This window comes from Hetaerina americana, unplaced genomic scaffold (genome assembly GCF_022747635.1).
Source record: "Hetaerina americana unplaced genomic scaffold, ioHetAmer1.1.p SCAF_10, whole genome shotgun sequence".
Lineage (NCBI taxonomy): Eukaryota > Metazoa > Arthropoda > Insecta > Odonata > Calopterygidae > Hetaerina > Hetaerina americana.
Window position 1 is genome coordinate 63,486,724 of NW_027286070.1, and position 16,300 is coordinate 63,503,023.

The 16,300-nt window shown below is 33.0% G+C and overlaps 1 protein-coding gene across 2 annotated transcripts in view; it reads left to right on the plus strand.

Annotated features, from left to right (window-relative positions):
• The window catches only part of LOC139700165 (MBT domain-containing protein 1-like), a 56,461-nt gene extending 41,906 nt beyond the window's left edge, over nucleotides 1-14,555 (plus strand). For both annotated transcript variants that reach the window (XM_071598735.1, XM_071598736.1), the window contains exons 13-16: nucleotides 8,347-8,517; nucleotides 9,451-9,617; nucleotides 10,924-11,082; nucleotides 11,194-14,555. In XM_071598735.1, coding sequence (XP_071454836.1) covers nucleotides 8,347-8,517; nucleotides 9,451-9,617; nucleotides 10,924-11,082; nucleotides 11,194-11,361 — 665 coding nt within the window. In that variant the 3' untranslated portion in view covers nucleotides 11,362-14,555. The remainder of the gene's footprint in view (nucleotides 1-8,346; nucleotides 8,518-9,450; nucleotides 9,618-10,923; nucleotides 11,083-11,193) is intronic.
• The last annotated feature ends 1,745 nt before the right edge of the window (nucleotides 14,556-16,300 follow it).

A 16,300-nucleotide genomic window follows, 5' to 3' on the forward strand; every position in this document is an offset into this window, starting at 1 on the left:
ATGTGCATTAAGGAAAGGAGAGGATGATCCAGGCTTCATTAACTACTTCCAGAGCTATAAAAAAAGGTAAAGTCTTTACTGCCTCAGTCAAGGAAAACATCAACCATCGGCCTACAACAAAACCATCGGCCAATCTGAGCATATTGATAAAACATCATGAAAGTAGTTAATAATGTAACCAGGGGAAAGGTAAACAAGAAAAGAATTCTAGCAGTAAAAAATGGGGAGGGAATCATTCCATCCAAGTTTAAACAAGTAGCTGAGTTTGTAGTTAATGTGCCTCTGAATTTACAAAATGGAATAATGAGTAACAGAAGTTTTGATGCATGGTGTTCCGGTTCTAGGATATCCTCTATGGTCCTCTTTCCCGCAGCAGAGGATGATTTATTGATGTGCATCATGAGCCTTTAAAGTAAACCATTAGTCAGAATCAACTATATCCCTACCATGATTGTAAGAAAATACTCCAAGTCAATAAGTAAACCCTTAACATTAATAATAAATGAGTCCTTCACAAATGGCAATGGCAAGTTTCCAGACTATCTAAAAATAGAAAAGATAAAACTTGACTTAAGACCAGTGTCCATATTGACTGATTTTTCTGAAATCGAGACCTAAACGAGAGACGGGCTTATAAAGTGTATCATTCAAAATAAAATTTAGGTATGGAACAATTTGGATTTCAAGAGGAAAAAGGTACCAATTATATTCTCTTGCAAGTTTTCTAAAAAGATAATACCTTCTTGTGACTCAAAGGAATACTCTGTTGGTGTATTCAATGATCTTTCACATGTATTTGATTCTGTGGACCATGAAATTCTTCTAAGAAAATGTGAATGTTATAGGATCAGTGGAATCGCCCATAAATGGCTTAAATAATATTTAAAGGGCAGGAAACAGATGCTGGAGGTTTCTGGCATTGGGGTGAACAACATTATGATAAATCACTTGTAACCCATAGAAACAATAAGTGTGTGGGTACCACAAGGTAGAATTCTTGGGTGTTTATTATTTCTACTCTGTATCAATGATTTGACGAGATACACGGAGGAAAACAACATAGTTCTGTATGCTGATGATACAACTCTGGCAATGAGCTACAAGGACCCTAACTTGTTGCAAGCTAAGCTTGATAGCTGATTATTGCTCTTGGAAAAATGGTATAAGGTTAACAAGCTGTCTGTAAATGTACTAAAAACAAATTATATTCAATTTAAAAAAAGAAGGGAAGTGCCTCAGTTAAACCTCTGCTTACAAGGCCAACCTGTAGAATGGGTATGCAGTGCCAAGTTGTTAGGTTTGTCTATTGATGAGTCCTTAAACTGGGGGATCCATGCCAATGGCCTTTTCCATGTTCCACTTCAGCAAAAAGTGGATTTATCCTACAAAATCTTACGAACATTGTAGATTTAAATATATTAAAAGAGGTTTTCTATGGCAACTTTCAATCGCATATGAGCTACAGAATTATTTTATGGGGAGCATCACCTGGCTTCTGTAGAGTTTTTATAATGCAAAAAAGATGTATTGGGTATAACCTATAGCAAAAATACCCTTATGGAAAACTTGCAAACCTCGTTTTGAAGAATTAAAAAATCTAACTTTACCTTGTCTACTTATGTACGTATGTTTATGATAATATGAAACAACTAATCACCAATGCTCAAACACATGGGAATTTTCTGGACAAAGTGTTGATGTTTATGTCCTTTATTCTGCCACTCTTCTGCTACGTATAAGAGTCCCTTTCATGTGGCCATCAAAATTTTCAACAATCTGCCACCAGTCATAAAATCTGCTCCTTCTAGGGGAACATTTAAGAAATATCTCAAGCATTTCCTGATTGATTAATGCTATTATAGTATGGAAGAGTTTCTGGAAGAACCCTGAAACAGCTAATTGTTTGTTATTGTCCTAAATTTTACTTAGTAAAGTCCTGGGACCAATAAAATTTATTTTATTATATTTTCATTAGCTTATCTATCTTTTAAGTATTACCAAAATAGTCATCTAAGAGATGGAAATTCATCAAGGAATGATCTTAAAATGACTTCAGTGTTATAATATGTGTTATTTTAACTCATATCATGAAATTTTAAATAATTAATTTATATCATAATTATCATGAGAATTGAAACAAACACTCGCAGCATTACTTATTCTTCAATAGCTGTTAATTTTTTCTACTTCATTTGTATGTATACAAACAATACTGCTACATTCAATTAAGTTAAGCAGAATTCAATTGCTATTAACAATAGGTTGTCATATTAAAAATTATTAGCTGTAACATCCTTAAATTATTAAACATGAGTAATTTTACGCGTGTGTTTCTTCTGCAAAAGGAATAATGTAAGCTTGCCAAAGAACAGAAGATTGATTATTGCATTTACACTAATAAAATTTGCGGAAGAAAACTGGCAAAATTTTCTAAAGTTAAAATTACATATATTGTATAAAAACTTGATCGTAATACTTAACGTTAGTGATCAGATTGAATAAATGGGATAATAATCGTAATGTAGCTTAAAGTAGCTACTAACACTCAAAAATTGCTGATTGAAGTTACTTAAGACTGACTAGCTGATTTCCGAGGACTTTTTTCAAAGTATTTTATTCAAATAAGGTTATGTCAACTTTACAGAAGATTTTGTCACACTTGAGGCTTCTTGTTTACTATAAAAAAAATTCATTCAAAGTCATTTGCAATTAAGTGGGTGCATGAATTGTGGAGAAAAATCCTCTCTGGACTGATATGTCAAATCTCTGGTTAACCCAGATTTTCCTTAATATGGACAATACCTGGCCCCATATAGTCTGTACCAATGAGGATTTACTTTGCCATGTGCAAAATCAACCTGTTGTATGGCTTACAAGTAATGTCGCTTACCCTTTTTTGAGATAGAAATAATCCTAATCTAGCAATGCCTATTGGCCTGATTAACTCAAAAATGCTACAAATAAATCCTTGAACATATATAAGCTCCTCAGTTTACCTAAACTCTTGAATAGTTGGTCATGGATGTTCTCTGTCCCAAAATTTTGCTAATTTTCAAATCCCTAAATGTCTTTCCCATCTTGCAATCATTTATACCTAGACTTAAGTTATACATAGTGATATCATTTTCTGTGTCTATGTCTAAACTTTATGATCTCATATCTCAACTGTGAGGGCAATTTAAGATTGGTCAACAAAGAAGCGATGCATTGGAAACTACCAAACTTTTCAATGCTTGTTATTTTATGATTGAGTGGCAACAAATTTTTTGATGGTTTTCAGTATCACTTGTATCATTTATGAAAAACTATGGCAGTAGTCGCTGTAAATTAATAAGCCAATGGTAGGTACACTTGGTTTCAAATGAATTAGGTAGCAATAGTGGATAGAAGCTCGAGGCATTTAGATGTTTATTTACATTAGGTATGTCCATGATTATGAAAGCACATATAATTGCTTAAAAAGTTAACTTTTAGGAGTAAATAAATGTATTTAGAAAAAAATAAACAAGTAAGCTGAGTTAGTAACATCAATAATTTGGTACAAGATGCTTAAAAGATAATAACAAAATGGTGAATATTCATGCTAACAGTTATTTTTCTCATATGCTGTGCTTTTGGGTGGGAGAACTTCCTAATAGCAATAATTTCGCCAACCTATGTTGATAAATAAAGGCATATAATGACTCCAGTGAAAGAAATACTAGTGTAGATAAAGTTTGTTATCAGTGACATTTCTCAAGAATGAGGATGTCTGGTTGTGTGTATTAAATATGTAGCTACGTGGTTTGTGGTAGATTACCTCTAAATGCTTAGGTTTTATCATTCACAACCATATGCTCATAGTTACCATATCATCTCTGCAGTTTGCCATCAATCATTCTTTGGCATAATAATTTTGGCTTTCAATTTTGGCATATATAGTTTGTTAATCCATGAATGTAGAGTGTAAAATGCAAAGCCTTTCTTGTGGCAATGATATTTATCTGCTGCTGACCCAATACAAAGGATTCCTGTTAAGTGAGGTGATTTTCCAAATTTTCCTCTTCATGAGTATCCTTAATCCAAGTTTAACTATTGCAATAATATTTTTGGTCTTATGTGGAAGCATAATTAGAGTAAATTAAAAAAAAAATCTCTTCAAGATTAATGAGAATTATACCACGATAGTTATTAATATAATTTGTTGAGGGTTTTCATTTTGATTTAGAATTACAAGTATAAATTAAGTGGATACACCTATTTTAAGAGAAGTCTTATAGATGACTTTGTTCTAATGAAAAATATTATAGATAATGCATATGTGTGTATATAATATAGTATATAATAATTTACAAAGGGAAAAAACATGAGCATTGCAAGGTGTATATTCTATATTTTTCATGCCATGTTGTCAATGTATGCAGGAGACATTAACAAAAAGCAATTGATTGAGTGTGGTTAACAAACAAAAATTGCCGCTCATAATGGAAACAGCCTTGTATGCATCAGCATTTGGCTGGAAAGTTGTGTTGACAAATTATCTCCTGGTCTGTCTGGATGGGCTATGCAGTAGTGGCAACGGTTGTCAACAAAAAACATCTGGGAATAGGAAAAGTAGACTAAGCACGAGGGGTTGCTTAGGTACTGACTATTTCTGCAGGTCAATTATTGATGTAAATCTTAGAATTTCCTCCATGTATACGTACGTATTCCTTGTCAACAACTGGGATTACATTCGTGAAAAACCCCACAATTAGCAAAACCTCTGTTGAAAGAACAGCCATTGAGTAGCCATGGGTTAGGTTTATGCTACACATAATTGGGGTATTTACAAAGTTTTGAAACTTTATTTTTATCAAATAATCTACATATACATGTATAATTGTTTTCTACTATGCTTGTAAATGGTCTATCCCAAGATGATTATCCAATAGTTCCTCTAACTGTGTCAAAAAGGAGAAGAATGTGGTCACTGCCGCCTAGTTGAATTTGTGAACTAAATGCAGTCACTGTCTCTGTGTCTTGCTGTGAATAGAATTTTAAATGACTGACCAGGGAATCATTGTCATTTCCCTATATAAACACTTTTACATCATTCCTGGTATATTAAATAGTGTTGAAGTGTGTCAATAACGTATGAAGTAAAATATAATTTTCCTTCTTTGGCCTAATTAAAATTATGTAAATAACCCGAACCCCCCTCCAGCAAATTCTTTTTATTGTTGTTTTCACCTTTTGCTTTGTCAGATTACCATTGTACTTGGTGGAATTCTTTTATTACGACCGTGTAATAAGAACTACTAAATTATGACCTTGGACCAAGACAGAGTTAATGAGAATGAAAATTTCACTTTTCATTTACTTCATTAGAATCATGGATGTTCATGGGAAACAACCTATGCTTGAGAAGTCTTGTATTCATAACTGATTTTTCTTCTGTGATCAACATTTTTCTTATGATATCTAATAGTGTGTATGAATTTTCCTTTCATACATCCTAACAGTCGTTTTACCTTCCTGTTCAGCTCACTCTTGTACTCCATGTAATCACCCTCACCCCATTTCTGTATGCCCTTGAGCACTTTTTCATGTTCTAAAAATATACGTTTTATTTTGTATGTTTTTCCAAAGATAAATATGTATTTATTCCATTTAAAAAACGGTTTTCAGCTGATATTTCAATCTCTGGAAAACATTCTAAATTCTTGCATTTTTTGACATGACACATATATCCTCTGTTCTTTGTCTAAATTTGAGAGGTTAAAGGTCAGCCACTGTCCTCTGGCTCAAGTAATGGAAATGTATATTCAGATGTACAAATATGCTTTTCAAAATAGTTGGTCATTTCAAAAACCATGAAATGAGAGCATTTGGAGTAAATGGAGACAAATAATTTCAGTTATTATTGTGTGGAGAGTTTTTGAAAACTTAGCTGGGAAGCTAGTTTTCACTCTGAAAGAGTTGCCAGTGTTGTTGCATAAAAGTAAATTCCCCTAGGAAAATGTTAATTGAGACATTGCTAATTTTACAAATTGAATGCAGGAAGTTTTGATGACATTAAACTTCACTGATAATGAATTCTATGGTCTCGGGCTCAACTTTGTGGAGGTTCATGTTCGTTTAAATGAATATACTTGGTAACTTCCACACAATTTTTATTCGTACTACCGGTTTCAACGCAACGGCGTCATATCAGGTACCCAGGTACCTGATGATGACGCCGTTGCGTTGAAACCGGTAGTACGAATAAAAATTGTGTGGAAGTTACAAAGTATATTCATTTAAACGAAATTCACTGATAATGTTGGAAAAAATGTATTCATGGTATTCAAATTGACAACAATTAGATCCAACTATTTTTTTACTTCCCTTAAGCAACAGGGTGTTATTTCTTGAAAGTACTCTCTTTTAGTGACGTTCTCATTTTGCATCCATCCTTCCCTTTTTTGCAGTCATTTTTCTCATTTTTGTGCTCTTTAACATAAAACGATTTTATTCTATTTAACAAAATAAGTCAGGTGACGAGGGGCATTATTTTATGTGTTATCCCTGTGGTCGGAATATAATAATATATAATAATTGTTAAAGTATACCATAATTTGCAGGAAGAGGTAGGAAGGAATTGAAAGGAAAAGTGCTAAAAGACAAAGGTTACTTGTGCTCTTATGTGCCCTTAGATCTGTAGTTTTTCATGTAAGGCAGCATATTAAAATTCTTTGGGTATGAAGGAACAATATAAATCACATGAAAAATGGGTTTAGAAGTGAGGATTTTATGTATGTATATTGTATTTTCTACTTTAAAACATTTTTATTCAGTTGTTTTTTTTAATATTCTTAAAATGTTTTAGTTTTGTAAACCCGTGAATAATTGTAGCATCCGAAACAGAATGCTATGTTTGTTATGGTAAGAAAGGAGCTTATTCCCATTTAAACATCCCCTATTCTTATATGTATATAAATCGCTGGACAAATGAAGTATTATTATTGTATCATGTTCATGTGGAATGAAGTGGTCGTCAGGTATTCGCATCTTAAAGGAAGAACTCAATTTACATTACAATTACATTACATTTACCAATTACATGGTAAAATCACTGGTTTGTTCTGAAAACCCAGTGCATTTAAAAAAATTGAGTGGTACCAAGTTTTATTATAGATAGTTTTCTTGTTAGATCAAAGTACATGAACCAATTAGGCAATTATCTTCTGGATTAAGGAAACCCTTTTGATGTCAGTACACTGCAATTCAAAATATTTAGGCCATTCCTTAAACTTACATGGATGTAAATAGGGAAATGAGCGTGAAAGAAATATATTTGAAGTTTAAGTTGGGGTAAATCAAGTTTGTAAAATGTTTTGGCTATCATGGATTATAATTATTTTGGGTCAAAGGGAGTGGGGATTTTTCTTGGAGATGAAACAATTTTGACTGACTATCTTCAATAATATTTCCTTTAGCCATAAATGAAACTATGTGTTGATGGATATTAGTTTAAAGCAAAGTTTTTTTTTTTGGCAAATGTGAGAATAAATATTATATATGTTCTCGTAATTTGATTAGCACTTGTGATCATGGAGGTAGGTAGCTCCTTGCTATCAATCAGCAGTTAACTGTTTCAACATTTGTACTGTTACATTGATGAAATTTAGTTCTGGTTGAAACTCATATTTTTAAGTAGGGATTTCTGTAATTTGCCAAATAGTCCGTACCTTATGTTTAAAAGTCTTCGTAAACAACGAGTAAACCTTTACCTTTTACCTTTATAAAAGTATCCTTAACTCCATCTTTTAGTACACCTGATTATATTGATACTATGTTATGATATCCAATCATGGAATTTAAGAATTCGTAGAGAATTCCAAGGTGTAATTTTTACTGATTTAATTTTGTTAATTTTACTAATTTATTTATTTATATATCAGTGCAGCACTTGCCAAAGCAGAAGGAAAGGGCATAGCTAAAAGAAATCAGTATTGAAGTGGTAATTGCAGAAACAAATAACAATGGTTAATATAAAAATAGGAAAGAGTTGGATAATCCTGTTCCGAGGATTTTATAATTTGTAGTGGATATACATGGATTTATGGTGCATGCATGTGTGCATCAGTAATTCTTGGAAGTAAGGCAAGTAATTCATGGAAGATTAACAGCAAATCATAAAAAGAATTTGGTAAACGTTAATGCTAGGAGTTTTGAAATTCACATTAATGGCAGCTTTGTAATGGCTAACTGTTATCATTTTCTGTATTAGACATAATAATAATTTTTCTCCTCTCCACCACACTAATAACAGTACAAAAAATATGCAACTTTTTGAATCACTAAAATGTATTGCTACAGAAAAATCTTGTGGTTCATCTTTAGCATCATCAGCAAAGAAGATGAAGAAAAAACCCAGGAGACGGCATAAAAAAGCAAAGGGTGCTGCTCCACACCTGAAACGAAAGAGCCCAATTTCAGGACCTGTCAGATTAAATGATCGATTCCACCATGAGCCAGCTCAAGCAACGAAGTTGACATCAGAAGACCACTCAGGTTGCTGAATTTTTCTTTACAATTACATTACAGCTTGATGAAAAATGCAATTGAATAGTATATGTTAAGCTATTAAAATGTTTGAAAGCATATTTACCAATAATTCAGTACAGAAATATTTTTTTAAAGAGAGAGAAATAATTCTTTGTTTGTTTTCGTATTTATGTATGTTAACCGCTGTTAACATTAGAATATAATGTTTGTCCTCTCTTAAGATGTGCCTAAATATTTATTGATTTACCAATTGATCATGTTTTTTTATAAAATGGTTGGTTATCCCGTTAAAATCATCTCCCCAAATTAAATACCTCTAATATGCTACACAAAAATTTTTACATTGCAGTAATACAAGGAAACTGGCGAACAGTTATTGAAAATACCTTTTGCTCTGAACTTAATTGATTTTAAAATGAGTAATTAATAGTTTGTAAAATCTTTGTCATGGAAGGAGTCTTGCATTCAATTTTTATTTATGACCTTGTAATTGATTTTTGCAGTTTTCATTGTTTGTTGCATGTACTCATTAGGAAAGGCAACTTTTTGCCCATATGGTTTGTACTCAATGTTATACTGTATGCACTCTTAGTTATAACTCCTTAGTAGTAATATTTTAGTTCATATAAATTTGCCATGTACAAAAGGCATTACATTTTTTGTCTGCATTTTACTTGTATGATTATACTAAATTTGTTTCCAACAGTGTATCATGCTGAAAATATGTAGGTTCAATGACCGGAAACATCCCAGAATCACACAATTATATTTGATGCTTCTAGGTTGTGATTAAATATTTTTTAGAAGATTAATTTTTTGTGACTCTGTGTCATGTATAATATGAGTTGGTTTCTAATGCGCATGTTTCAGTTAATTTGTGAAAAGTACATATATTTATTTTGTTATGGAACGTATCCCTCTCATCTTGCAAATTTTCAGTTGGAGCTGAAGCAATACCGGAAGGAAATGGGCTGCCAAGCATGGAACCTGAGATGGGTCAGGAGCCAGCTGGGCCAGACCAGTCCCTGCCAGTGGCCTCTGAACCATCTCCTCCTACTTCTCTACCAGAATTGCCTCGGGAACGAACTGCCACCTCCTATATTAATGTGAGCACTGGATTTTTTTTATTTGGGAATGTTCATGAGGGAAATGTTTAAGGGATGCCCAATTATGTTTATGGTCATTATAATCTATGAAGGCGTTAATCTGAGCTAATCATTTTGAGAAATTATAGAGAAGAAGACACTGTCTAGAGCAAGGGAAAAGTTTCATGGCTAAGTTAAGTTATTAGATAGTATCAATCATAAATCCAAATGATAATGATTCTGTTCAGAGAGCAGTGAAACTTTGTTGGTTACGGTGCTGAATTGTAGCCATGGTTCCTCTGAAAAAACTATTATTGCTATGATATCAAAAAATTCTTTTAAATCCAGCGAGCCTTTTTTAAATATATCTACGAGTTGATTGATAAGTGTTTGCTATGTGGATTTTCAGAAGGAATTTGACTAGTGAAATGGGCACAATTAATGAATTTTGCAGAAGATAAAAGAGTACACTGAAGGGACAGGAGACATCTGAAACCTACATGCAATGCCATCCATAATATGGGGAGCAGATCGAGAATCACAATGGGCAGTGGTTGAGATAGGGTTGTATATTAGCATACCTACTTTTCAATGTATGTACGGAGAGGAAATAATAACAGAGGTTTGAGATGAGCTGGAGTTAGGAATAAAAAAGGCAAGGAACTATTCTAGTGATTCAGATGGATATCCAAGCTCAAGTTAGCCAGTCAGGCAAAGTATTGCAAATAATTGTTGAGCACTTTTCAGAACCAGTCTTAGTTAAGATGTTGTCAATTATAAGAAAATTAAGGTAATTTGATAATCAATAAATAAGAAAGTTAAGAATAGCACTACAGTTGAGAGGGCATAAACCAGAGAAGGTTCAACAGTTAGTTAACCTATTTACAAAGTGTTTAGAAGGTGGGGAAAGAAGTAGGTATAGGCATCAAAAGAAGGATGATGTTAATCAAAGAGGCTTATGTAAAGGGGAAGATAGGAACCTAAGTTAAGGATGTAAATAAATATCAGATCGGTAAAAATTTTGACATGGGAAGTAGTTTTCTTTGGCTTTAAAACTTAATAATTTTAGTGAGAAGGTGAGTATATGTTGAAGGCTTTTGATATGGGGGTGTGGAGAAGAATTGAAAAATAAAATTAGCACAAAGTAAGACCAAGTTCTAGGCATGGGAGGGGGAGAGAGAAGGATGAGTGGTTATATTTATTTTAAAGGTGCTCATGGTTTGAAAAATTCTTTGGAAGGTCAATTCTAAAGGCTATTCTATGCTAGTTCAATTGATTTTCATGGGAAATAATTTGATACTCATCTGCTCACATGCTTTCCTTTCAGAGTACAAGTCCCAGTGGGAAGTTCATTCCACGATTGGTTGATTCAACCGGGTTATCAGAAACCGGAACATTGGTTCCCAACGAATGGAATGTGTTTGATGTTGCTCAGTTCCTCAGGGTCAATGACTGTGCCACATATTGTGACTGCTTTAGTCGTCAGGTAAGTTATTATTAGAATTGACATTTTCATTTTTAAAATTCTCCTTTCAAATTTAAAAAGATGGCAGTGTGTATATAATTATGTTTCATCTTTCAAATTTATTTTTTGCAGAAAGTAGATGGAAAAACTTTACTATCTCTCACCGAAGACCAAGTCATGGAAATAACAGGAAAAATAGTTGGACCATCTTTAAAGATTTATAACTTAATTAAGCAGCTAAAAATGAAGGTCAATCCCGCTCAACAAAGGTTGAAAGCTAGCTTCAAGAAACATCTGTAGTCTTCAAGGAGTAGTGCTACATTACATATTGGCATGTGTGTGTGTGCGTGTGAATGTGCAGGCATATGAGAAAGTGAATTTGGCTATTACATTTTGCTAGGTTTTTTGTGTGTGCGGAAGTGACATTTTTTATAGTAAGCCAGTGTTTACCATAACTCATCATGATTTGCAGTTGGGATTGTATACATTTCCCCAAAGATATTTTTAGCTATAACTGACTTTTAGTTTAGGAAAACATCATGTAAGTATGAAATACAGTTTCATATGGTTGAGGAGGTTCAACAAACATGGCAAAGTATTTTTTCATGTAGATTTTAAAGATCACCATCATAATAACAATGTTCCTTTAATGAATTTACAAGGAATGATGTAATTGAAAGTAACCATCAGATAGAATTATTGCTTTGTTTCACTCACTAGGATTTTAATCTAAGGTCCCAAAAACTTAATTCATCCTGTTTTAGGAATTACTAGTCATAATGGTGAAACCTCAATCTAATGTGTAGAAATATATTTTCCAGTTTTTAATAATTTATAGGATGTACTAAACAATCATCTTAAGCTCTCGCTTTAATATGCTATGGATCATGCAATTTATTTTTCATCTACGCATTGTGCAGTTTTATGCACTGCCTTGTGCACATTTCTAATGCTTTTATCTTCACCCAACTAGAAGGGTATTAGATCATAAATTTAATAAATTCACTCTTGACACCAATATGTATGGTGAATTTTGGAATTTTGTGAGAAATGGTCAACAAATGAGAACTGGGAATGCTTTCACACGACAGTCATGTGATGTTGGTTTGAGATGCGGTGTACGTTTTGTTTTTCTCAAATCATGAACCTGTCATTAGGTTCTGCAATATACAGATTTGGTGCTCCAAATATTTTAGTAAATAAATTTGAAATACTTAATTGTGATGGAAATCCTTTGTATGGAGTGAGTGTCTGTATTGTTTAAGGTGAAAGCAAGTCATTTAATTTTTCACCAAAATCCATGCAAATTCCCTACTTAAAATATTTAAGCATGGTTCAACTTGGGGTGCACAGCTAAAGATTTATAATGTCAATGGAATATGATCTTGTAATAATTAACTCTTGATAAAATGAACAGGCCTTGAAGCTTTCCACTTTTGTGAAAAGGAAAATTTGGATTAATAATTGACTTGGCTTTACTGTCTGCAAAATGTTGATTCCATGGCTTAATTATATCCTTCATTTTTATGCTTTTTGTGTCATATCTCCAAGGCTCAAATATGTTGTGATACTTGTTTGGTATAGAGTTTTGGTAGATGGAAAGTTAAATAATTCAGCTGAAATAATACATTCCTCACTGTCTCTCATTGTATGATATTAGTAAGTTTTTAATTTTTTTGGTTGCTTAAACATATGTGGTGATCTTTCTTGTCTTGACAAATGATTTATTGTAAACTGTCGAAAAAATCAAAGCTTTTGGGTATTCAGAAACAGTTTACCATGTGTAATATAAGGTGTGCATCCTAGGATTGGTCAAAGTTTCTTGAAGGTTTTATTTCAAAATAGTATATTTGAGTCTTTGAATGATAAAATATCTTTCATTCCCTGTATTTACCATTATTTTCGAACCATTTCAAAACCAAAAGTTTGACATAAAAATCATTTCACTGATAATCTTATCATTACAATAACGTAGCTCTAGAGCGAGAAGAATGGGTGTAATGTTTACTCAAGAGCATTTTATTCTCTCACAAATTTTGAACATTTTGATGAGGCAGGCATTCCTCTCCATAGTTTACATTTAAGTTAGTTGCAATACTGTCAGCTGTGCAAATGATATGTATATATCGATTTTACTTATGCTAAATTGTAAACATGAGTTGGAAGACAGTGTGATTTAGATTACTACATAAATTATTATGGTCCAAAATTATGCCTTTCACAGTTTTTTACATGCTCACTTTCTAAAGAACATCACTCACTGGTTCATTGAATTTAAATTATGCTTAAGTTGATGGTAATGACAAATGGAAACTCCCCATCACAGTCAGACGATTGCATTGGCTAATTGAAGGATCTTATCATTGATACATACAATCTCAGTGATTTTTTAATACATGGAAATAGAATGCTCATCATATATGGATGAAGAATCATGTTTTCTGCAAATTTCTATTCTAAGTCTCTCTACTGTGCTATCACAGTTATTATTGTGTTCATGAAAGTGTTTGTTGCCAGGGGTGATCACATATTGTTGGAAAATAACAGGCCAAAATTTGCTGTCACTTTTATGCAGCTGAATAAAATATATACTTGTCAGGAATAGGTGAATCTTGAAAGTGAAATTTCCTTTATCGTGGTCATTTCTTATTTGATCACTGTTTTAATATTAGAATTTTTTATTTTGAGATATTTTGGCAATTGTAAGATTTCTGTATTTTGATGCATCACTGTCATGATACATGTTTGTATAGTGTACAAAAAGCATTTATATATGAGATGATCTATCCTTTTAATCATATGCTTTATTTTTATATGTTAAATACACCAATCTTCTTTTTGAATAATATCTTATGAATCTTCTTAAGGAGAGAGTATTCCTTCACAGTTAATATATGCTGTTTTTTCGCCACCAGGAGAATTGTTCTCACTTATGTGCATATTCTTAGGAAGAAATGAAGTAATCCTTTAAATGACTATTATATTTATTCATTGATTCAGTAAATAAGAGCGTTGCTTCTATTCGTCATGTATAATTAAGCCATTTTGTATTACTATGTTATGCTAGATTGAGGTATCACGGAGGACTAATATGTCAGAAAAAAATAATTCATAATTTGGATTATTTTTGTTAAACCTATTCAGCATTTAATGTCTTTCTCCTATTGTGTTTGTACTCTGTTATGTTTTTCCATGCAAAATAGTCTCATATTTGTGAACAGTTCAGGTCATACAAAATATTTATATAACATTTGTACACTTGTAGCATTGTATCTTTTTTCAGTTAATCACGTGAGTAATTTCAATTTACAAAAATGGACTCAATAATTCACCTACATTTCCACATTGTCAGTGTGGATTAGTCAAGGTAAAGGTTTAGATCTATTGATTGTAATATTCATTAGGGGACATGATTTCCATATATTTTTGAAGTCAGGGGTAATTACAAAATTAGAGTGTTATGAATTATGTCAGTATATCTTATAAAGTGTGAATTGAGCCTATTAAATTATATTTTTACACTATGCTGTTTATTTCTTTTCGAACTTTCGCGCCTTCAGTTGACTTCTTGAGTTTCACCATCATCGCCGCTAGATGGCACTGCGATCCCTATTAGACGTTTTACGTGAAATGGTGACGCCGAATAAAACTCGAGGGTGATGAAAAAGTTTAAGTTGAGTTAAATGGTTAGTAATTGAATGTTCCGCTGCTGCCTTCCTTGCAAAATGTTCACATTAATAACGAAAGGATATATGGAAGCATTTTTTTGCCGAGGATCTATCGTTTTGGCCACTTTTAGGTCTGCGAAGGTGCTACTACGAATCAAAGGAGAATGAAAATTAGGAAATTGTAAATAAATATAATGCAATGTTTTTGTTTTGGAAAATGTTACCCGAGCGACAACGTGCGTGCTTAGGTTTGAAATATACAAAGTAATTATCGTCAATGAAAATGTCAAAAAGGCATATGGTTGCAATTATTCATGAATGACATGCATATAAAATGTTTGTATGCACTATTCGTCGATAAACATGCATCTACGATATAGTGTTTATAGGAACAGCTGGCAGATGATAATATGAAGCTTCCCGCGCGTCCATTTCTAAGTCAGTCGTAGTACGTCGGATGGATGTCGAGACAAAAAATAGTTCCTGATGTTTTCATGCAATATTCTTTAATTAGGAGTCATAAAGTTTTATAAACCATTAAAGTTATATGGAAATATATTTATTTACTTGTTATAAGAATTTCATGCTGATCGTTTTATATTAATTTTTAATTTAGAAAACGTGGTTGCGTAATGATACTCGATTGTCTCTCGGAACGGTTCAGCTGTTTCCCGCCAAAGATATCCTTACAAAACGCTGAACGGCGCTGTGAGGGCGGCGTGGCGTAGGTATTTGTGTACAATAAGTGTCATTTTTTCTGTGTTAGAAAGGATCTAATACAGAGTGATCTTAGTGGGTTTGATCAAGATATGTCAGTACTTGTTATCAATGGAGAGAATTTTCGATTAGAAGATCTTCACTTCGAGAAGGAAGTCGTCAGCAAGCTTGGCAGGTAAGCCTTACCACATTTCGGACAACGCGCCTTCGAAGTGGGCGGGTAGTCCATACTATCAGCATTAGTGTTTACTATCGTGTTGATGATCGACTTGTTGAGAATTGGTGACGAATGAGACAGCGACATCGTTTTAGTCAATGTTTGTGAATCGCAAGGCTCTGTGTTTCACTTTTCTATTTGTTGTAAAGCCGCTGGCTTAGTTAACCCCAAGCAGCAAGAGTGCCGGTTGGTCAGCTGTTTCCGTTGCGCCATGTCCCCGGTGAACATGTGTTATTAATGTCATTGATATGTTGTTATGGAGTTGTGTTTACAGTGAACAAGTTAATACGGAAGCGAGTGAGATTCGATATTTCTTAAAAGTGTTTAATGCAGTGTAAATTGTGCCGCTTGGTGTAGTTACGCAATTTTGTATGGTCCTATACACCACGTGGTAGTACCTAGGTGAAGTCCATTATTCATGCTATTTACGGTACTGTTTGTTTGGCTTAAATAATGAAAGATGGTTAGTGTAATGCTGCCGTATTGTAGTGAGTGAGTGATTTCTAAATGAACTTACGGATTGTTTGGAAATATAGATTTTTGTTCTTCTGCATCATTGTTGGGATGTTCTGTCATGGTTCTTGAAATAGTAATAGAATTATTTATTTTATTAAGAGTTATAAGAGTTTATTATATT